We start from the raw sequence: 23,983 nt of genomic DNA on the forward strand, positions 1-23,983 counted from the left end.
CAATGAAAAATCTTGGTTCTTTGTTTTTTTTTCTTTTTCATGATGCACTGGACAGTGATAGCCACACACCATACTCACAAGGATACCCAAATGTGGGGTCCAATATTCTTGATATTGTGTTGAATTATATGCTTTTTTACACTTTTGATATATAAAAAGTAAAAATGTTAAAAAATAAGATAAATAAATAAAAAACATATTCTAAAAGTCCCTGCCTTTATTTGCCATGTTTCACACAGTACCAAATCAAAATTCTGTCACTTCATAGCCTTCCTGGGTGAAAGGGATCTTTAGGAAACATATACACATGGGCCCAGGCATGTGGACTTGCCATAGGGAAGTCCACAGGACTGGCTGCTGGGGCTCAGCAGGATGGCCCTGGAACATGTTGTGTGGACATGAGTCTCCCTTTGGGCATCATCCTGAAAAAGGAAGGAAGGTTCCCCAAACACCTTCCACCATCAGACAGGCCTGCTCACACCCACTGTCCCTGTGGGTTTACATCTCCATTCATGCCATTTCCTTCTACCACCAAATGCCCTCATCCCCTGCACCTACCCTTATCTCCATTTTTCAAAACCCAGACTAAGTCCATTTTCTCCAACCAGCATTCCCATGGAGCCAGTCAACATCATTGCCGTCTACTTGGCATTTACTGATTTTCCTTTTCCTGGTGTTTAACAGTACTTTCATTCATATATGCTCAAGTGTGCATGTTACCTCCCATCCCCATCTACATATCAAGTGCCTTGAAAACAAGGCTCTTTTGTTATCCACACTCTTCATATCCTTCTTAAAATGGCATCCTGAAAAGTCCTATTTTCCTCCTCTAGTATCTTGAAGTCTTTTCCCAAGAGACATATATTCTCCAATTAGTTTATGTTTATATATTCAAAAATACTTTTAAATTGGAAAATTACCAAGAATTATATGTCAAAATTATGTGTTGCCCATCTCCAGGGCCCTCAATACAAGACTGTTAGGTCCAATCCTGAAATCCTAGATTATATCTAAATAGGAAATAATTATTATCTGGGCAGGGTATTGGTCAAAACACTGTCTGATAGTTAAGAGGTAATGAGTTCTCCATCACTGGAAGCATTCTAGGGAAGCCAGGGTGACCACTTGGTGGGGATTCTTCAGCAGTCAGGGTATAAGAGGTGACTTTGTTTAAGTGATAAAGAACACATGCTTATTGTAAGACATTTAAACAGTTCAAAAGGGTAAAAGTGGGAACTTAGTAAGCCTGAGATTCTTGGGTATTCTCTCAGGACTTTGTTAAACCTTTATAAGAATATTTAAAATATTTGTTACTTTTACACAAGACAGTTGTATATATAATATACACATAACATATATATGTATATATATAATATATATTTCTGCAGCTTGCTTTATACATCCCACACACCTGTCCCTAATTCTTTTTACCAGCTGCATACATAGATGTACTCTAATTTCTTAACTACTGCAGATGGACATTTTGGATATCATGGCATTTAAAAATTTTCATTGCTGTTACCAACAATGCTGAGATGGATATTCTTGCACATTTATCCCTATGTACATGTGCTTGTGTATCCACAGAATAACTTCCGAGAGATGGAACTAAGTAAGTATCTTAAATTTCTGATTCTGGCAATACAAACATTTTCAAATCGTACAAAACAATCAAAAGTGATCTCTTCTGGGTTAGAGTCTTAACTTTGCTCAAGCTTAAATAAGGCTTCACAACTTTCCTAAATAATCCCATGGCTGTAAATAAAGATGAATTTTAGACCTTGAATAAAAAAGAACCTTCGTATTTTCATTCTCACTAAAACTATGTTAGACTTCTTAGGAGCAAATTTTGATCATGATGTAAATCCAGAAAAGGTATTCATTCATTTACTCATTCCCCAATCATTCAACATGTACTAAAGGCCATCTCACTGCCCTTTGTATTCCTGTTTTCCTCTCAAGGTTCATCAGGGGCATTCTTGGGGCCTTAACATGATACATACACTAAGACAGTGATTTTCAACTGGTGTGTCGCAGGATTTTTAAAACATGCAATACTTATTTAGTCAGGGGCACTGACCTCTTTTCCCTTAAACTTTCAAATAAAAAAGTAACAACAGCCAACACAACAATAGCTGTCTGGTATGAATGAAGCAAAATTATACCTATTTTTGGTCAGTTCAGTGAAAAAAAAAGTTATATTTTTTGGTGTGGTGCAGAATTTTAGTAATTAGTTTATGTACCCCATGAGATAAAGGTCGAAATGCTGTACTAAGATGTTCAGAGGAGATGTGCTTTTCTGACACCTCCTCTTCATGAATTCCTCTCTTCAGGTTTGCCTTCTTCAAGCTTTCTCTTTGCCAAAAGCTGACATAGTCAGAGGGAACCCGAAACCCACTGAAGCCTGGAAAGAAGGCTTCCCTCTCTCCTTAAAAAGCCAATGGGATCCAGGGCAAGACCCACAGGAAAGAAGGCCCAGAATGTGTGGCTCACTAAAGTTACTCTCAGATTTAGAGAGAAATGCTCTTTTAACCTCTGTGAGTCTTTCATCTTTCCTTTCTTGCGCAACTGGCAAGCTTTGTAGGACAATGATATGGTTGTGGAACTAGACAAAAAAGGCCAAAGATGGCATTTGGCCTATTTCTAACTGTCTTAGACCATAGATGCAAAAACTAGATGTGGCTTCATCCATTTCACAAGATACTTTTACACTGAGATTTATGGCAAGAACTTCACCTGGTACTAAAGTATTCCTCTTCCTGCAGGAATAATTTCTTCCTCTTGTACAGATCCTCCTTGGGCTAATAGGAGTAGCTGTGGTTGTGAAGACAATGGTCCAAGAATTCTGGGATGCTCGGACCCAGATATATCTTTTATCCTCCTTATACTCTAAAAATATGACCAACTCCAGGCACTGGGCTAGTTGCTGAGGATTTGCCCATCTGTAACAAAAGCCTCCTTTTTCCCACAAGATACTTCAAAAGCAGAACAAGTGAGCCTTAATTTTGCAGTATACAGTTCAAAACTGACTATACATGCTGAGAGGTCTCAGAAGAAAAGAGTTCTTCCGAAGGGCTCATGAGGGCAGAGGGCAATTGCTCCAGAAAGTGTCCCATTTAACAGTGCCCTCTGCTTTTCTTGGATATTCTGAGGACAAAGATGATGAGGCAGCCTCACAGTGCAAAGCCTGCCCAGCTCTGCTTGGCTTTGCCCAGGCCCCCTCCTTCATCGTCCCAAGTCTCTCTTCCTCTCTCTTTTTCTTCAGAGGTAAAAAAAAAAACCCAACAAGTTCTGCTTCCAGCATCATTACTGCATATTTCTTGTAAACCTCACATAGTGGAATTACTTATCTGTCTGCCCAAGTATGGACAATGAGTATAAACTTTGTAAATCCCTAAAGGCAAAAAATATTTTATCAGAGTGAAACTTGTCAAGGAGGCACCATCTGTTTCCAAATCATTTTAAAAAGATGATTCCTCAAGTAAGTTCTGTCGTACTAATAGTAGCAAACATCATATAGAGGTAAGGAAACTAAAACAGAGAGAGTTTGAAGAACTTGCTGCTGTTATTGTTACTCGGCCCCAGGCAGTGGGGTGTGTCTGTGTCCTCGCCACTACACCGTATTTGTATGCCTTCTTGATGGCATCTGTGAACACAGAGCAGAGCTCAGCTGAAGCAGAGAGCAAAGGTGCTGCCCTCACGTGCCAGTCACCAGCACATCCTGCATTTACACCTTTGCCCTACTAGCCTGAACACCCGCGTCCTGAATGTAGCCTTTGATCCTTAGCCACTAGGTGTCGCTTTGACTCATCTTCCTTGAAGCAAAGCAGCTCTGGCTTCCACCAAAATCTTGCCAATTTTGAACTCCGTTCAATTTAACAAGTATTTATTTGAAAGCTCTAACTTTATGCTAGGTGCTGTGAAGCACTTTTTTAAAGGTGTAAGTGATGTTTTTGACTATCAAGTACCTAAAGAGAATAGACACCAAAAAGCTGAAACACCACATGAAGTCACTGCAAAAATTATTGAAAGGAGCATTGTTGAAATGATCACCATTGTCTAGACTGGAGCATAAATGCTCATCAGGAGTGGCTGCTTGATTGAAACTTAAAAAGGATGGATAAGATGAACTTAGGTCCATTGAGGAAGGAATGGCAGGGCATTCCAGAAAACAGTGTGAACAAAATCCCAAAGGAAAAATAATAGCAAGGCAGTTTCAAGGAACACACCTGAGGATGAAATCCCAAGTTGCCACTTGGTTTTCAAACTGCTGCCTTCCTCCTCTGATAACCCAGCCAGTTGCCTCTCCATCTCTTCCATACACCCTTTCCTAGTCTAGTCAGGCAAGTCTGATCACTGTCCCCTGAATAGCCATGCTTTTATGTTACCTGTAATGTCCCAGACTTCTAGTCTGCAAGCCTAGGAAAAAGCAGTGACACTGACCACAATGGGAAACTGAGAGGTGGGATTGTTTCGGGGAAAGGCAGGAGGAAGTAACTCTCTTTGGCAAATGAAGTTTGAGATGACAGTGGAATTTTCAAATGAGTAATCCAATGTACATTTATTCAACAAGTATCAGGAGCCTGCTGTGCTGTCAGGCACTAGGCTAGGCACACAGACACAGCCAAAGATGATAGTTTATCAACTAGCAGGTGTAATAGATATTAAATGTGTACTATTAAACATCAATTTAAAATTTAGCATATTTTGGATGAGAAGCAAGATTTAAATATATAGGCTTGACAATGATCATAATTGAAACCGATCAATAAGCACTGTGCAAGGTGCTATGAAAAAGCAAAAGATTAATAAGACACAGTCCATAAACAAGCAAACAAAAAAAGATACCACCCAGCAAGGAGCTTACAGTCGAGCTGGAGAGATGATGCCAACTCACTCATTTAGCCAATGGACAATATAGCATGAGTGGCGCCAATGGCAATGTCATGTTCAGTGAAAGTGAGGGCACTGTGTGATCGGGGCCACTCCACTGCTACCTTAGGAATTTGATCCTATGACCCTCTGCTAGAGTCTTACCTATCCTCCATTACCCCAAGCCCACCTCATTCGCTCCTGGGCCAAAGTCCTGGAGGATGCATGGATTGGCCAAATCCAGCAGACAGGCTCATGCTAGGGTGCAAAAAAGGCTGCAAAAGCCAATATCTGAAATTTTAATGCTACATTGGGAGGTTGTTCTAGCTCCCCTAGATCCATAAGGTGGAGATTCCTAAACTCTAGCAAGGGGATTTAGAGCCTGGGAGGTGAAAAAGAATGGCAAACATCCATGGCAGAAAGTATTTTAACTGCCAAGGGTGCTAGGAACAACGTATGATAAGATCCCAATTGCTCAGTTTTTTAAAAAGATATATATTAAAAAAGAAACAGAGATGACTGCAAATGACATCTCAGGGAACTAGGAACTATTATACTAAAAGAATATGCAGCCCTGGCCAGGTGGCCCAGTTGGTTGGAGCATCATCCTGTGCACCAAAAGGTTGCAGTCCCCAGGGGTGCTTACTGGAGACAACCAGGCAACTGATCGATGTTTCTCTCTCATATCCATGTTTCTCTCTCTCTCTCTCTCTCTCTCTCTCTCTCTCTCTCTCTCTCTCTCTCTCTCTCTCTCTCTCTCTCTTTCAAACAACAGGTACAGAGAGTATCACAAGAGGGAGAAACTTAGATTATAGACTTATAGAGATTAAAGGCTTCAGAGGTTATCTGGGCCACTCTTATAACCACTGCAGAACAACTACAGCCAGGTGAGAGAAGGCGCAGGATGGTGTCAGCATGGTTTGTGTGACAATACAAACACCATCCACACCTATGAAAGAGAATCTTACCTCTTCCATTTTTCCATTTTTAAGAAACTAGAATTTAGCATATTTTTGATGAAGAGTAATTTTATTGTGGTGACACTGATTAACAAGATTATATAGGTTTCAACTTGACTGGTGTGGCTCAGTTGGTTGGGTGTCATTCCACAAAGTGAAAGGTCGTTGGTTTGATTCCTGGTCAGGGCACATGCCTGGGTTGTGGACCTGTCCTGCTTAGGGGCTTGTAAGAGGACATCGATTAATGTTTCTTTCCCCCTCTTTCTCCCTCCCTTCCCCTCTCTCTAAAAATAAGTGAATAAAATCTTTTTAAAAAAACAACAAAAAAGGAATAAGACACCATCCAATGAGGAGCTTACAGTCCAGCTAGAGAGACGAGGCCAGCTCACATATGCAACTGCTTTGATCCTTCTTCCTTCTCTTCTACTTCAATGAGTGATCAACTTCAGTTGATTGGCCCCTTACAGGTGTCTCTCCAATTTGTCCCTCTGCATTTCCTCCTTGTGCCTGGATTCCCCAAACTGCCTCCAAGATGATCTTTCAGGCTTCCACTTCTCGTTTAAATGTTCCCTCACATTACTTTAAGATTCATTTTCTTAAAACTGTTTCACCAAGTTATTCACTTGCTCAGACAACCATAACAACTCTCAACTGTCCACTACATCAAATCTGAATTCATCTGTAGACACAGATGGTACTGGACCCACCAACTCATAGATTCTCTATATTCATCATTCACTAACAATAAAGAAATGCAGTCCAGCCCTGACTGGTGTGGCTCAGTTGGTTGGAACATCATCCCATAGCCAAAAGGTCATGGGTTTGATTCCCAGTCAGGGCACATGCCTGGGTTGTGTATTCAGTCCTGGACAGCCGGGGCTGCAAGAGGCAGTGGACTGATGTTTCTCTCTCACATCCATGTTTCTCTCCCTCTTTCTCTCCCTCCCTTCCCTTCTCTCTAAAATCAATAAGCAGGTAAAAAAAGAAAAGAAATCCAGTCCAAAGTTTTCTGACTAGTTTAAACCATTTGAACTCTATGATTCTATTCATGTTAGAAATCTACATTTCTAACAATTCTCTCAAAAAATCTTATCGTTTCTGCAGGTAGGAATACCACATTGAGACAAGGTATTCTAGAAAGTGTCATCTTTCCAAGGAGTGCAGGAGTTTACATCTCTAGAGCTTCCAAACTTCTGTGGACTATTGACTTGCTGTCTGCCTTACTTACCTCACTTCTCATTAACCCTTTGTATACAATCTTCTCCTCTCCCCCATAAGAGAGGACACATTTGTTTTCATTTGTTTCCCCTTCTGCCCTTCTCACACACTCCCATTCCATAATGATATAATCTTTCTAAATCTAACCACTTGCTTTATTGATATTATTTTTTACCTAAAAAACAACACCAAGATAGTTCAGCCAATGTCTATACCATTGGCAAGCCTAAGGTATAGGCAGAGGAGAAAGAAAAATGAAAAAGAAGGGAAGAAAAAATAGTAGAAGTCAGAATTTGGGAAAGGGAAGTCATGATAACTGCTGCCATTATCAAGTGTTTACAGTGTGCCAGATACTTTCTATACATACTCAGAACAATCTTGATTTCCTGTCTTCATGTTTAAAATGAGGAAATGGAGAGTTAAATGATTCACCCGAGGCTAGAAAGGGTCAGAGACCAGATTGCATCCCAGGTGAATTAAGCCCATTCTAATGCAACTAGAGAATATTATCTCCATAACAAAGAGTAAGAAAAGAAAGAGCATAAAGTGGAGACAGGTAAGACCTTACCAACAATTGCTTCAAGTGCTAGTAAAAAAAAAAAAAAAAAAAGCACTATTAGTTACCAAGAATTATCTAGAGATAGCCATTAAGTTTTCAGCATTTCAAAATTTAGGATTTTCTCTTATATGCAAACCCCTTTACATTACCACATGGACAACCACACCCACATACACACGCATGCACATCCTCAGCTAAAAAGCTTGTATTACAACTTACATCCTCCAGATCTTTACACTTGAATCTGGGTTATATCTATTTCTTTTTAGTTTTGACCCATGTTAATCTTTTAAGATTCTCTTTATTTCTCCTTGTTTGTTACAGAGTGGGGATCCCCCAAAATCCCCAGAGCCTGCAGGTTGAGGGATGGAGAGAAGGGAAGAGCTTTTAAGATGCCTTTGCATAACTATGGCTAGTAGCTAATGTCTTAGTTATGCAAATGACTTCGGTTCTTCCAAGGCTCCAAGGAGATGGGAGGGATTTTGCCCATGGAATGGTGTGGAAAGAGCATACAGAGCCTGTGCAAGGTTCTGTGAATGGTCAGAACTGATTACCATGCCCACTGAGTCACAGGACGCAGTCAGGGATTTAAAAACCAGCAGCAGACATTTTGACGAGAACTCCACGCAGCTTTGAAAGGGCAAAGAGAGAACTATGTGTGATCCAGTGCCACATGGCACATGTTTTCCTGGACTGTTATATGTAAGTTGATCACATCGTACCCCAGGTCCTGAAGGGACAGCTGACAGATAAGGGATGGGGAACTTCTAGAAGTGTTTTTGGCTTCTAACTTTTTGGGTAGCAAGAGAAGTGCTGGGTCCCGTGGGAGAACAGGGCTCTGAGCTGAAGTGCTCACTGTCCTCCCCAGGTTGGAATACTGTAAATAAAGACCTGTTTTCCTCAACACTAGTTGTTGGGTTTTACACCAAGGCACCATGTGAAAGAACTCCCTTTCGCTCTGTAACTGTTTCACCTTATTTCATGTTCCCCCTCTTTTCCTTACATCACTTTTATATCAGTACCTCCTTTTCTCTCTTATTCTTATCTCCTTCATTGCCTCTACATTTCTTACTTCAAGAGGGTGTTTTTTGTACTGGAAATTCTAGCCACAGCAATCAAACAAGAAGAAGAAATAAAAGGCATAGAGATTGGAATTGTGAGAAACGCTCACAATTAAAAACCGGGACACAGGACTTGAGCAGCAAAGCGAGGTGTTTATTCACGAGTCTGCAGAGTCAGGCATGTGCTCGCAAGTAGACAAAGAAAACTGGTTTTATAGTAATGTGATTAGCTCCCCCTCCCTAACATGATTAGCTCTCCCTCCCCTTTCCTTTCTCCATTACTGGTTAATCCGGGTTCACAATCTAACACGATTAACTACTTAATTCAGGATGTGATTAACTAAGGGTAATCTAGTTATAGGTCTAGCTCCAACTTATTTGCAAAGTTGTCTAGCTACATCTTCCCATTTCTCTGTGTTTGGTGACAACAATCTTCCTCCTTTTGTTCCCAGAGATATGTGTGAGGAGCTGCGGAATGTCATTTCCTCACCCTTCTCCATGATTCATCTGTTAATTATCTCCTACTGGTTTGAGTCACTGGCTTGCTTCTTTATCCCTAACAGAAAGGAAGAAGTAAACTGTCATTATTTGCAGATGACACAATACTATACATAGAGAACCCTAAAGATCATACAAAAACCACTAGAAATGATAAATGAATTAAGTAAAGTATCAGAATACAAAATAAATAGCCAGAAATCAGATGCATTTTTAGACACTAATAATAAACTATCAGAAAGGGAAACAAGGAAAACAATCCCATTTACAATTGCACCGATAAATGAACAAATAAATAAAAAATACCTAAAAATAAACTTAACCAAGGACATAAAAGACCTGTACTCAGAAAATTATAAGACACTGAAGAAATAAATTGAAGAAAGTACAAATAAGTGGAAGCATATTCTGTGTACATGGATAAGAAGAATCAACATCATTAAAATGCCCATACTACCCAAAACAATTTATAAGTTCAATGCAATTCCTGTCAAAATACCAATGGCGTATTTCAGAGAACTAGAACAAATATACCAAAAAGTTATATGAAACCACAAAAGACCAAGAATGGCCACAGCAATCTTGATAAAGAAGAACAAAGTTGGAGAAATCATGCTACCTAATATCAAGCTGTATTACAAAGCTATAGTAATCAAAAGAACATGGTACTGGCATACAGACAGACATATAGATCAATGAAATGGAATAGAGCCCAGAAATAAATCCCTGCCTTTATGGTCAATTAATATTTAACAAAGGAGGCAAAAACACACAATTGGGTAAAGATAGTCTATTCAATAAACTATGTTGGGAAAATTGGACAGATAGTTGCAAAAAAATGAAACTAGACCACCTTCTTACACCATACAAAAGAATAAAGTAAAAATGGATTAAAAACTTATATGTTAGACTTGAAATCATAAAAATCCTAGAAGAAAACATGGGCAGTAAAATCTCAAACATCTCTTATAGCAATGTTTTTTTTCTGATATATTTCCTCAGGCAAAGGAAACAAAAGAAAAAGTAAACGTCTTGGACTACATCAAACTAAAAAGTATTTGCACACCCAAGGAAACTATCAACAAGATGAAAAGACAACCCACTGAATGGGAGAAGATATTTGTGAATGATATATCTGATAAGGGGTTAATACCCAAAATTTATAAAGAATTTAACAGCAAAAACAAACAAACAAACAAACAAACAAACAATCCAATTAAAACTATGGGCAAAGGAGACTTCCCACCAAGATGGAGGTCTAGACGGACACTGCATCTCCCTTCACAACTAAGAAGGAATACAACTACCTCAAAACTAGAGACAACCAGAAGTTAACAGAAAACCAAGTTGCATGGAAGTCCAACAAACAAAGATATAAAGAAAAAATACTCATCCAGACAGGTAGGAGGGGTGGATCCAGGTCGGAGAGGACACGGTGTGGTGGCTGCAGCAGCAGCGGCAGTGACAGGTCTGCAGAAAGTGCAGTCACACGTTTTAAAAAGTAGGGAGGGACACCTGGGGAGCATTCCCAGCACCATACAAGACCGCACAGCTCATGGTTCCAGCGCCAGGGAAAACAAAGCCTCCTTGCTTCTGACTGTGTAAATCAGTGGGGGTTGGGATGGAGGAAAAAACTGTCAGTCTCTCAGCAGAGTCTGCTTGTTTAAAGTGCCCCCACGGTCCTAGAACATCCGCAACCCACCCACTCGGAGAACGACGGCCAGGGCAGCAGTTAGAGAGGTGCCAGCCCCACATGGAAGTGGGAGAAGTGCCTGGAAAATGAGTGAGTGCTGAAAAGCAGCATTGTTCCCTCTCAGACCCCTCCCCCACATACACCACCACAACATGGTGAAACATGTCACCCTTATGGACGAATACCTAAGGCTCACCTCTTACAACATCAGAAGTGCGACAGCTCTACCTAAGACACAGAGGGAAACAAACACAGGAGCCTGTCAAGATGAGGAGACAGAGAAGTATGGCCCAAAAGAGGGAATGGATCAAGGTTCCAGGGGGAAGACTAAGCGACAAGAAGATATCCACCTAACAAATGAGGAGATAGCCAACCTAACAGATGTAGAGTTCAAAACACTGGTAATAAAGATGCTCACAGGCTTGACAGATATGCTTAAGTATGGCAAACGCATAAGGAAAGAAGTGAAGGCTATGCTAAATGAAATGAAGGAAAATCCACAGAAAACCAATGGTGAAGGGAAGGAAACCGGGGTTCAAATCAATGATTTGAACCATAAGGAAGAAAAAATCAGTCAACCAGTACAGAATGAGGAAACAAGAATTGAAAAAAATGAGGACAGGCTTAGGAAACTCTGCGACAACTTTAAATGTGCCAACATCTGAATCAAAGGGGTGCCAGAAAGAGAAGAGGAAGAGCAAGAAATTGAAAGCTTATGTAAAAAAAAATAATGAAGAAAAACTCCACAAATTTGGGGAAGGAAATAGACATATAAGTCCAGGAAGCACAGAGAGTCCCAAACAAGCTAGACCTAAAGAGGACCACACCAAGACACATCACAATTAGAATGCCAAAGGTTAACGATAAAGAGAGAATCTTAAAAGCAGGAAGAGAAAAGCAGAGAGTTACCTAAAAGGGGTGCCTATAAGACTATCAGCTCATTTCTCAAATGAAACTTTGCAGGCAAGAAGGGACTCTCAAGGAGTATTCCATGTGATGAAATGCAAGGACCTACAACCAAGATTATTATATCCAGCAAAGCTATCATTTAGAATGGAAGGGCAGATGAAGTGCTTCCCAGACAAGGTAAAGCTAAAGGAGTTAATCATCACCAAGCCATTATTATATGGAATGTTAAAGGGACTTATTTAAGAAAAAGAAGATCAAAACTATGAACACTAAAATAACAACAAACTCACAACTCTCAACAACTGAATCTAAAAAATAAAAACAAAATCCAACTAAGCAAACCAGAATAGGAACAGAATCATAGGTACTGGGATCATTTGGAGGGTTATCCGCTGGGAGGGGGAAGAGAGAGAAACGGGGAAATGGTGCAGGAATTAAGCATAATTGGTTGGTATAAAATAGACAGGGGGAAGTTAAGAATAATATAGGAAAGGGTGAAGCCAAAGAACTTATATGCATGACCCATGGACATGAACTAAGGGAGGATGGGAGGGAAAGGGGGTACTGGGCAAAGGGAAAAAAAATTGGGACTATTGTAACAACATAATCAATAAAATATACTTTAAAAAACGGGCAAAGGACATGAATAGATGTTTCTCCAAAGAGGACACGCAGATGGCCAATAGACATATGAAAAGATGCTCAATGTCCCTGATCATCAGAGACATGCAAATTAAAACCACAATGAGATATCACCTCACACTGGTCAGAATAGCTATCATCAGTAAATCAACAAGCAACAAGTGCTGGTCTTGATGTAAAGAAAAGTTACCTCAGAAAATTAAAAATGGAACTGCTTTATGACCCAGTAATTCCACTTCTGGGAATGAATATGTCTAAAGAAACCCGAAACAATGACTTTAAAGAATATATGCACCCCTATGTTCATTGCAGTATTTTTTATAATAGCCAAGGTTTGGAAGCAGCTTGTTCCATCAGTAGATGAGTAGATAAAAAAAAAAAAAGCTTGGTACATGTACACAGTGGAATACTACTTGGCCATAAACAAGAGGAAATCTTACCCTTGGTAACAGCATGGATGGACCTGGAGAGCATTATGCTAAGTGAAATAAGCCAGTCAGAGAAGGACAAGTACCATATTATTTCACTCATATGTCCAGTCAGAGAAGGACAAGTACCATATTATTTCACTCATATGTGAAATCTAATAAACAAAATAAGCTAACAAAATAGAAATAGACTCATAGAGAACAGACTGACAGCTGTCAGAGGGGAGGGGGGTTGCGGAGCTGGGTGGAAAAGGTTGAGAAGTTAAGCAAAAACAAAAAACAAAATAACGAAAAAATTCTCATAGACACAGACAGTATGGTGATTACCAGAGGAACAGCGGGATGGGTGGAGGTAGAAGAGAGTACAGGAGGAATAAATGATGATGGAGGGAGACTTGACTTGGGGTGGTGAACATACAGTATACAGATGAACATATAATATACAGATGATATACATATTATGTAATTGTACACCTGAACCCTATATAATTTTATTAACCAATGTCACCACAATAATTCAATTTTAAAAGTTCGAAAAAAGAGGGTGTTGCATCTAGCTGGTTCTCAGTAGATATCTATACTTTCCTCGTGTCTACCCCACCACCCTTTGTCTCACAGTCTTCCTTGTCATTTCTCCTTCACTACAACTCCCATTCCTACCCTGCTCCCTATCAATTGTCCACGCCCCTCCACTAATCCTCCCTACCTCCCCACAACGTCCAATGACCCTCCCATCCACTTCGCACCCCTTTTCCCGCCCCCCCCCCACACACAAGGTACCAAAGCGCGAGGACCTCATTGTGTTTTTTCCCCCATCCTCCAACCAGCCCACAGGACAGCCTTGTTACCATGACGACAGAGCTGCTGAAAGCTGAAGTCAAGGACCTGGTTGCCATGGCTTCCGCTTCTCCGCCTCCACCCTGCCTGCGCGCCCTGCCGCGTTGGCGCCTGCGCCGTACTCTACGTGAAGGGGCGGGACGGGGCGGGGCTTCAAGCAGAGTGGGAGGAGGATAAGAAAGGATAAGAAAGGGGGAGCTGGCACCTACGGTGGCCGGAGAGGGACGTGCCAAGACGGAGGCTGCAGGATGGTAGGCTATGCGAAGAGGGAGGGGAGGGGGAACCTAGAGACATGGGTTGTACCTGCGGGGGTCCTTGGGGGCCGCCCTCTGTGGGAGCCGGTCTTTATTCCTCCGGTCCTCAGAGAATTTCACTTTCCTGGGTGGGCGAGCTGGCCTCGGGAGGAAGTACAGCTGAAAATGGCTTTAGGGAGAAGGGGTGGGGAGAGGGCTGATTTAGGGGGCGACGGGACCGTCCCGAGCCAGGAGAAGCGCGCTGGTCGCGATCCGAGGGGTCCTGACCACTGCCGCAGGGAAGTCGCCCGAGGAATAGGGGCACGAGGGCCTGTTGCGGAAGGAGGCAGCGGGGGGCGCGGGTCACACTCCGTCCCCGCGCAGCCCTTATAGGAGCGGTGGCCCGCGGAGTTAGGGCTGTATGGGAGGGTATAGGTTCCGGGTCCGAGGAGTGGACGGCCTGCTCCGATTTATCTCCAGTCTCGCCAAGAGGCTGGGTGAGGTGGGAAGGTAAGTGAGTTCGAGATCTGGCTCTTGAGGACCCAGGCTTTTAACCCCGGCTCCGGTGCTCTCCGCCCCCCACCCCAGTCTCTTTCCGTAACGCAGGCCTTCCATCTTCCTGCTCGCTCCCCAACCCCCTTCTAGACTTACAGGGCTCCCTTGCGCCCCTCTGTTGCCTTCCCACCATGCGAACAGCGCTTCCCCTTCCTCGCCACCAACGCCCTCCGCCCCGTAATTGTGATCTTGAGCCTACTAAACAGTATTAAACTAGTACTGTTCCACACACCCAAGGATTCTAACCCTAGTAATGTCCGTGGAGAGGAGAGCTGCAGGGAGAAAGCAATAACTCCAGGATGTGGCCTGGACCTCCTGGAACTGAGGGGCACACCTGGTAGGGAAGGCTCTGCATTCCTCTCTGATCTACCCAGCTTGACCCTTGTTCCACAAACATTCCCTAGGAGAGCCACCCTGGATAGCTGTGTACTAACTGAAGAACTGAGAGGGAAATTGGTCATCTGGTATCTGGGAAAAGAATAGGCATGGAGCAGGAGGCACCATGAAAGGAAGAAGAGAGGACTATCAATGGCCAAATGCCTGGATGGTGGAGGAGAGAGGAGGGCAGAATTTCAAGGCGGCGGGGGGGGGGGGGGTTCCCAATACCATGTGCTAAAGTGAAGAATACCCCTGGGCATAAGACTGGCATGAGAGGGCAGTGTGCTAAGGACATCTTCAAAGGTGAATGACTAGGATGGGGTGGAGAATTGAGGTTGCTTCTCTAGGGACAAAATATCTGATTTCAGTGTGGTGGTGGACAGAAGGAGCATGGGGGAAAGCAGAAATATCTGACATCAGCTATGGGCTGATTGTCACTGTGCTAGGCATTTTATTTATCTTTAGGAAGCAGGAGGTTCAGGGGAAAATAATAGTTATACCTGATGTGTTACAGTGTTTACCATATGCCAGGCACTGTTACGTATATCAACTCATGTAATCCCCCTAACAACTGTGTAAGGTAGGTACTTTTAATATCTCTGTTTTATAGGCCAGGAAACTGAGGCCCAGAGACATAAAGTAATTGTCCAAAGCAAATTACTGAATTAGTAAAGCCAAGATCTGAACCCAAATGACAGATTCAGAAGCTCTGACATCTCCAAGAAGGAAAGGCACCAGCTGGTGGAAATACCCAGAGTTGAAAACAGGGGCTGATTATTTGAAGAAAGTAGAAACTATAGATAAGAGTTAGATGATATAAGTTTGGGACTGTGTGTTTATGGAGGAAAGAAACTCAGAGAACCAGATCTCTGACCCTCTGCTCTGCCCCTCCCTCCCCCAGATGCGATTCATGCTGCTGTTCAGCCGACAGGGAAAGCTGAGGCTGCAAAAATGGTACCTGGCCACATCAGACAAGGAGAGAAAGAAGATGGTTCGGGAGCTTATGCAGGTTGTTCTGGCTCGCAAGCCCAAGATGTGCAGTTTCCTGGAGTGGAGGGACCTGAAAGTTGTGTATAAGAGGTGACTCACCTACTTTCAGACCTGTCTGGATCCTGCTTGATTGATGCCTGGCAATGGGTTTAAGAGGCTAAGTAATAGGCAGTCCCTAGGTCAGGGAGAACTGGAAACTAAGGACATCTGAAGGGAGGTGATGAACTGCAGCTTTCTCCTTTCCAAACTCACCTTGAAGAAATTCTTGTTTCCCGCTTAGTTTTGCTCTAGTGTCACACCTACTTCATGCACATACCTCTATCCCAAAGACTGTATCTTGCCCATTACACATGTCCCTTGCTGTCTCATTCGACAGACAGAAATCCTGTGCTGCCCTGACTGTTGTGGCTCATTTGGTTGGGTGTCATCCAGCAAAACAAAACGTTGCTAGTTTGATTCCTGGTCAGGAAACACGTCTGGGTTGCAGGTTCAGTTCCAGGTCGGGGCTGTCCAAGAGGCAACTGATCAATGTTTCTCTCTCACATCAATGTTTCTCTCCCTCTCTTTCTCCTTCCCTTCTCCTCTCTCTAAAAATAAATAAATAAAACCTTAAAAACAAAAAATCCTGTGCCACTTTACCCAACACATACACACATACCCTTTCCAGTTCCTTTCCTGAGCAGGAGAATTACTTGGCTCGGGTTTTGCTGAGTCAAACTGAGCAGGAAAGAGTTAGGTATTTTCCTGTTGTGAGTGTCACTAAGAAACTGAGTGAGTTACTCTTTGTATACCTGGGACCATGCCACATGTATCTAGTAGCCACACAGACCCTGAGCTGGGAATGAGGAGAAATGAGAGGTTTGAGCCCATAATGTCTGGTTCTGAAGCAGGCCCAATAGCCCTCCCAGCTACCACTTATATGCCCCTGTCCTCAGATATGCCAGCCTCTACTTCTGCTGCGCCATTGAGGGCCAAGACAATGAGCTCATCACACTGGAACTGATCCACCGATATGTGGAGCTCCTGGACAAATACTTTGGCAGCGTAAGTATCCCCACCCTCCCCTATTTCCATACTCAGCAATCCCTGTTTCCTCCAAACCCTGGGGCCCTTCTACTCTGCCCTGGGATACTTGGGAGAAGTGAAATTGGAGCAGTGTGAATGGGAAGTTATCTCCCTCTTTAAGCCTTAAACCTATTAGCCACGGCCCTTAATCAGCTGGGGGAAGGGAGTGGGGACCAGAATCTGTCACTTAATAAATCCATCTAGAGCTCAGCTTAGACTTCCCACAAAAGGACAGAGGCCCTATTCAGATTTTATCAGTAGTTCCTGATCTTGACTTCTCCTTCCCTGCCCCGAAGTATCTAGGTAAGGAGGCTAGTCCAGCTGCTGGTGGGAACAATGTCACAGATTTGGGGGCGGGGGGAGGCAACAAGAGCCACAGTCAAGGGCGACTAATATTTTTATGATCACAGAGGAAGAGGCAAGAGAAGGAGAAGGAAAACCTGAACCAAGTACTGAGGGGTTGGGAGGACATAGACCTTGGGCAAGAACCCAGGGTGGGAGGAGCAGTCATGAAGAAGATGGAGAGCCATACTAAGAGAGGAGGTGGGACAGGTTGGGTGGGAATGCACTCCAATACTCAACTTTGCCTTACCCCCTCCTTCAGGTGTGTGAGCTGGACATCATCTTTAACTTTGAGAAGGCTTACTTCATTTTGGATGAGTTTTTGATGGGGGGCGATGTCCAGGACACCTCCAAGAAGAGTGTGCTAAAGGCTATTGAGCAGGCTGATCTGCTGCAGGAGGTATGGACCCAGAACAGTGAGGAGGAAGAGTATCATGGTATAGGTGCCCTCCCTCCCCCGGACACCCTTCCTGCCTGCCACAGTGCTCCTTTCCCTCCACCTCCTCCAAGGAGCTGCACCTCCCTATGGCATCCGGCCCCCATGCCTGGTTGGCCAGCTTGCTGTCAAGCCCTGATTGCTTGGGGTGGGAGGTGGGGGTGGTAGACAGCCCCCCTGTGCCAATTCTCCCCTTCTTCCCACAAGATCCAAAGTGTCTTGCCCCAGCTGAATCTTCTTTGTCGCTTGCTTCCCTTGGCATTCAGGGGTTGCTCAGAGAATTGGAGAAAGAGCAGCACATAGTAGATAATCCTTTTCCTGCCTGTTGTCTTCCCCCCATTTTTTATACACTTTCAAAATGAGCCTCTGCTTCTCAGAAGCAAAAAGCTGTAGGGATTTGGGGGTTGGGGTAGAGGGCACCCAGCTATTGTTTCACCCTGCTATGAAGCACCCCTGCCCTCACCCCATTACTGCTTGCCCCCTCTCTGCTGTGCCACTGCTGAGACTTGGTGCAGGAAGATGAGTCACCGGAATCTGCAGTGACAAGCAAGCTGGCCTGAGCTGGCTCTGAGGAGGGGGTGAGATAGGGGCCTCATCTCTGCAATAAGAGAAAGAGCAGAATTGAACTTGTCACCTCACTGATACAGGTTTCCTTTCACACACACATGTGCATGCACACACCCTAGCACACATGTGCCCTGGTATACATACACACACACACACACACACCTGTTATTAGTGCTCTGCTCAGACCCTAATGACTCATCCCTCTGCAGTCTGGTTCACCTTACCTCAGGGACCTGATGCCAACGTCTTACTCCTCTCCACCCCTGAAAAAATGGGCCCAACCCTCTGCCACCCCTGGCCCTCAGAAAGTGTTTCCCATTCCCCAGTCCCAGCTTCACTCCCTTTCCCGATACTAAGGCTGAGACTCCTGCTCACCAACCTGGCTTTGGGTTCTCTGGGTGGTGATAGTTAACCTGGACCCCTCCCCTTGTCACAGTTGGCTCTGGGGGGTGGTCCTAGGAGGCTGGGGAACTCCCCTGAAGGGTTCTCCAGCTGGTCATCCTTGGACTCACGTTGGCTTCTCTCTCCTCTCCCTGTTTCTCTGTGTGCTTCCCCCACTCTGCCTCTGTCCTTGTGATGCTTTTGTCTTGCCCACCCACCTCCCTCGTTCCTTGTCTCCCTCTCCTGGTGTCTCTGCGTCACCCTGTTTGTCTCTGCCTTAGGAGGATGAGTCGCCACGCAGTGTGTTGGAGGAGATGGGTCTGGCATAGCCCCCGCCTTGGCTGCATGGAAATGTGGGGAGCTGGTACAAGCCACAAGCAGCCCTTTTCTGGATGGGACTCAGCTTCCCCTCCTATGCTGCCTCACCTTCTTTTGGAGTGAGCTATAAGCTCAGGACCTTCAAACAGTTTCTTCCTTCACCCCCTACCTCCTGTTTTCCTTTCCTACTGAAGGTTTTTGGAGGTAGGAGGCAGAAAAATATGACCAAGACCCAAGATGGGGGTGCTATTTGGCTTTCATTCCCTGCCTTTAAAGATCTGTTACTCCAAACTTCCTTCCCTCCCTTATAACTGTAAATATATAAATATGTCAGGTTAAAGGGAAAAGGTTTTCAGGGCTCTTCTCTTCTCCCTGCCCCATAACCTACCTCCACCCCCTCTGCAGCCAACCAGGGCAAACTTCCTGCCTGGGAAGGGGGCATCTGTGTAGTGATTCGGTCATCCTTTCCTCTCATCTGCCCCCTTCCCTTCCTTCTTGGCTGCAGTAAGGTCTCTCTCCAGTGCTAGGGGAGGAACAATGCAGTTAAATTTTTTTCTAATCTTGCCACTTGGAGGGAGGGAGGGTTGGAGGAAGGGCAGGCTTCATGGGAGACTAGGCCCTCTCCCTCTTCACTCCAGGTTCTGGGTGAGGCAGAGCTAAGGGGGTGGGGTTGGGAAGTATCTGACTTTATTTTCCTTTCATCTGAAATAAAAGTAAACGAATTTCTGGACTTTGTCTGTCTGAGTCTCTGTGAAGGAAGGCAGGGCTGCTGGGATCCATCAGGACGGGAAGGGAACACTGCACATTTGACTAATCTGGAACCGAGGCTGCCAGATTCATGGCCAAAAAAATTGAGGGATAGATGATACCCAGTTCAATTTGTATGGTAATGAATGATTTTTAAGGTTGTGTATCCTATGCAAATGATCCATTGTTTATCTGAAATGCAAATTTGTGAGTGTCCTGTATTTTATGGTTTCTTTGTGGAATATTTCATTTGCCTGGTTTAGTTATATTTGGGAAGGAGACTCAGGAGTTCAAGGGTATATCCCACCCCTTATGCTTAGAAAAGGGTTGAGAAGTGGCTAAAACCAGGATGTTTCTGTGGCTGCTGACCCCCCCTCACCCCATATTTCTTGTGAAGTATGTAGGACCAGGGTATTCAGGTCTGCGAGATGGAGCAGGGGCCTCAGGGTCAGGGAAAGAAGAGCTTCCTCGGTAGCCCAGAGCTGCGGCTCATCTGCTTGGTAGCTCTCTGCCAGGCCCTGGGAACCCATGACTTTAACTACCACCATCCCCAAGCTGGACATGGAATGTGGGGTTTCCAAGTGGATGCGAGCCTATACTATCCCCCAATACGGTATAAAGTGGCTGGCACCACCCAACCCTCCGCTTTTGAGCAGATGAGTAATGTGGCTGGCATTTCCCTCACCGCCCCTTGGGAAGGACCGCGCAGGCCCAAGGGGACGGGTGAATAACCGAGAACAAAGTCCTAATAAAATAGTCACTTTTATTTCTTAGCAAAACTATTTCCTCCGTGAGGGGTATTTACAAGAGAGAAGGGAAAGAAGGTCTAAGTTCACAGACATCAGGAGAGGGTGGAGAGGCTTGTGGAAGGCCCAAAGGGCAAGAGACAGACACAACTGGAACTGAGGGACTAATTGGGGGCAGCTCCCAGCGAGGGGAGAACGCGCACAAACCGCCCGCCCGCTCGGGCTGGACCTGGGATACCCGTGAGTTTGGGGAGTTTGGGCTTTGGACCCGGGAAGAGGTACGACGGGTTCCCCGCACAGCCCGGGGGTGGGACGGGGGCCGAGGGTGGGGTCGGGACGCATGCAAACACCCAGAAGGGACAGGAGCGACACGGAGGGGGGTGACTGCGCGCGCGGCGGCGCTCTGGGGGCGGGGCCTGTCACGGGCGTCGGAGCAGCACGTGCTCGATGTAATTCTCCAACTCTTCCTGCTCCTGCAGCCGGCGCTCCTCCGCCTCCGCGGCCTCCTGCGCGCGCCGCGCCTGGGCCTCCCCACCAGGGTAGTGGCGCGAAGGCGGCAGGGCGTGGTGGTAGTGACGGAGGCGCGAGGCAGCGGGAGGCTGCAGCGTCCGCAGCCGGATGTAGTTGGGAAAAGGATGGTAGGGCCCCGGGGGAAATACCTCATCCTCCTCCCGATCCCAAGGCGGGAGCACCTCGTTCCAATCCGGCAGCTCGTCGCGGGCGGGGGCGGGGGCAGGGGGAGGGGATTGCGGGGACCGAACGTGGGTGGGGGCGGGAGCAACCCGTGGGGGTGGCACAGGCTCCGGAGGGGCATTCTTCTTCCGCTTCCGCTTCTCCTCAACCTCCTCGATGATGCTGACCACGTCGTCCGCTGGCAAGTGGAGTTTGGTGGACAGCTCAATTAGGCTATCGATCGTCTGTGGATCCATCTCTTCGTCGTCGTCCTCCTCCTCCCCGCCCTCCTCTGCCCCCTCAGCGTCCTTCCGACGGTGGCCAGGCGTCTCCTCCTGGGAGCGCTTGTCCTCGGCTCCGGCTTCCCCGTCCTCCTCAGCGAACAGTAACGCGTTCTGCCGCGCCCTCTCCGCCTCCTCGGCCTCCGCCTCCGCCTCCGCCGCCTCCTCGTCCTCTTCCCCCACCCTCTCCTCACCGCCGCGTCTCTCCTGCTCCGCCTCCTCCCTCTCGCTCTCTCGCTCCTTCTCCTCTCGCTGCAGCCCCCGACCCCCCAGGCCGTGCGGCCGGGCCCCGCCCTGCAGCAAATACTGGAGCAGCAGGTCCGAGGCAAGGTCCGCCAGCCGCTCTTCTTGCGCAGCGGCCTGCCGGGTGGCCTCCGCCTGCCGCCGCCCTTCCTCTACCTGAGCTAGCCCTTGCTGTAGAAGGCGTTCCCCCGCCTCGGAGCCGCTCAGGAGTGAGCTCTCTGGCCGGCGCGCCTTGAGGAAGGATGCGCCCAAGCCTTGGTACGCCTTGGACAGGGGTGCCAATGCCTCGCCTAGGTGTGTTTTGGGGGAGGGCACTTTTTCCCCGAACTGGTGGGCTTCGGGAAGTGGGCGGCTCTCGGGCATATGAGCCTGGAACTGCTGCGGAGCGGAGGGCAGCAGGGGCGCGCGCTCCGGGACACGCGCCTGGAACTCTCCCCAGGAAGCGCGCCACACGCGCTCCGGCCCGGGGCTCTCCAGATTGACTCGGGTCAGCGTGTGGGTGCGAGTTTCCGTCTCTGCTGCTGCGGTCTCCTGCTGGCGCTTGGCGCTGCTCGGACTGAAATCTCTCAGTTCCTGGAGCAGGGAAGCCAGCGCCTCGAGCTCCTCGGAGGGATCGCCCGCATCGGAACCATTCTCCTGAGTCTGAATGAGAGGCGGGGACGCGGGAGCTCGGGTCTCCGGTGCTGGGAGGCTGTGGGTCTGGCTTCGCACGGTCTCGGTTAACAGATCTTCTGCTGCTTCTTCCTCTGGCCCCCTCTGGGAGCCTCCTGGCGCCGGGGGCGAGGCCGGGCGGTCGAGTGTCTGCAGCAACACCGCGGCCAGCGCCCGGGGATCCACACCCTGGAAAAGCTCTCCCTCGTCCTGCGGCTCTGAATTTCGAGCGGCTCGGACCTCTGGAGTGCGACCATTCTTTGGCCAGGGTATTTCGTCCCCAGCTACCGGCTCTTTATGCTCAGAGCTGAATGGAGGTGACTTCGCTTCAGGGCGCCCGGGGGGCGCTCCTTCCAGCCCCTTAAGCAGTAGAAGGAAGCAGAAGAGGAAGGAAGCCCGCAACCTGAGCAATTTCATGACCAAGGGACTTCCCGAGACTGAAAAATAAAAGAGGGCAAAGAAAAGAAAAAAGATTCCTATAAGAATTTTTCACTCTATGATTCTATAGTCCCTTCCCCCACCTTTAATCAGGAAATTGGGGCTTCCCCAATACCCATAACCTTACCCAGAGTAGGGACGTTTAGGCGCAAAGGAAGAAGATGTTGTGGCGATCTTTAGAGTCGTGTAAATGGGAGAATGCCCGAAACCCTTGCACCCACAGAGCCTCTTCGCCCCCTTCTCTGAGCCACCTCATTGCTGGCGCCCACATACTAAGCAGCGAGGATAAGGGAAAAATCTATTCCCTCCCCATAAGACTCTGGGTTGTGCGTGGGCGACTTCAGCAGCAAGAGAATGCTGCGACTCCCCATTTACCGGGGACCCTTATGGGTGGCTCCCTGATGTGTTTTTAACACCCCCACCCGGGAGGAGAACCCTCCCTCATGCCCACTGCTGCCAGGGTTTGAGGGTCGGAGAGCGGAGTATTTACCAGCTGGTGTCACGACGCGGGTGAAGAGAAGGGTCGAGGCAGGGTGGGGACAGGGGAAGGTCGGGACGCGTTCGCGGCGACTCCGGGAGGTGGCTAGGGTACGAGCGACGGTTAAGGTCTGGCGTCCAGTAGGCTGGACTCAGCTGGGTCCGTGCGTCTCCGGGCAGCTTGCTTGGTCCGGCTTCAGCACGCTGGACAGCGCCCGCGCCGCTGCGGTCTTATAAAGGGGAGCGCGCGTTGTCACGTGGGGTGGCCCCGCCCCGTTGACGTCAATGTTCATTCATGGAGAAGCGGGCGGGTGCCCGGTGATTGGAGGTTGCGGGGTTCTCCCGGCCTGCGCCTGCGCGCTGGGGCCTTCGACTTGAGGGGCGTGCGCTAGTGGAGCACCGGGGAAATGAATGAATGAATGAATGAATGAATGAAATGCTGAGGCGGGCGGGGTTGGGGGCTATGAATGAATGAAGGAGGGATGGGAAGGAAAGGATGAATGAATGAATGGGAGAATGAATGGAAAGGTGGATGCAGTGGCACTGGAAGGCCGGAAGGTGGGTTACCCAGCAACTTGCAGCGGCGGGAGTTCGTGTCGTGAAACGGAGTAGGATGGGGACATTCCCAGGTCTGACTGGGCACCGACAGGACACCCTACTGGGAAGGGGGGAGATAAGGAACCCAAAACGGGGTGGGGGTAGGCTCCCCATCCCCCGACCTCACGGTCCATGGGGGACACGCCCAAGGACGGTGTGAACCTGAGAAAAGAGGGACAGATCCGCTCGC

At 46.8% G+C, this 23,983-nt stretch overlaps 2 protein-coding genes and 1 long non-coding RNA gene across 4 annotated transcripts in view; 1 reads left to right on the forward strand and 2 right to left on the reverse strand.

Annotated features, from left to right (window-relative positions):
- Positions 1-13,786, reverse strand: part of LOC150009035 (uncharacterized) — a 30,739-nt gene extending 16,953 nt beyond the window's left edge. The window contains exon 1 of the long non-coding RNA XR_016511355.1: positions 13,688-13,786. This is a non-coding gene — a long non-coding RNA (uncharacterized LOC150009035). The remainder of the gene's footprint in view (positions 1-13,687) is intronic.
- A 54-nt stretch (positions 13,787-13,840) lies between these two features.
- Positions 13,841-19,671, forward strand: AP1S1 (adaptor related protein complex 1 subunit sigma 1). The gene is made up of 5 exons (XM_090276799.1): positions 13,841-13,927; positions 15,744-15,922; positions 16,768-16,876; positions 17,502-17,639; positions 18,905-19,671. Exons 1-5 carry the CDS (start codon positions 13,925-13,927, stop codon positions 18,950-18,952), a joined length of 477 nt encoding a protein of 158 aa, XP_090132925.1. The 5' UTR covers positions 13,841-13,924; the 3' UTR covers positions 18,953-19,671.
- Positions 19,672-20,437: 766 nt separating this feature from the next.
- On the reverse strand, positions 20,438-23,335 carry VGF (VGF nerve growth factor inducible). Of its 2 annotated transcripts, none has more exons than XM_090276801.1 (2): positions 23,210-23,335; positions 20,438-22,718 (listed from the first exon to the last, which is right to left on the reverse strand). In XM_090276801.1, exon 2 carries the CDS (start codon positions 22,696-22,698, stop codon positions 20,854-20,856), a length of 1,845 nt encoding a protein of 614 aa, XP_090132927.1. In that variant the 5' UTR covers positions 22,699-22,718; positions 23,210-23,335; the 3' UTR covers positions 20,438-20,853. The 2 variants fall into 2 exon arrangements, with proteins under 2 accessions (XP_090132927.1, XP_090132926.1); XM_090276800.1 differs by lacking the exon at positions 23,210-23,335 and adding an exon at positions 22,847-22,957.
- Positions 23,336-23,983: the final 648 nt, after the last annotated feature.

The sequence above is a fragment of the Furipterus horrens genome, unplaced genomic scaffold (assembly GCF_987537825.1).
Source record: "Furipterus horrens unplaced genomic scaffold, mFurHor1.1.pri manual_scaffold_5, whole genome shotgun sequence".
NCBI lineage: Eukaryota > Metazoa > Chordata > Mammalia > Chiroptera > Furipteridae > Furipterus > Furipterus horrens.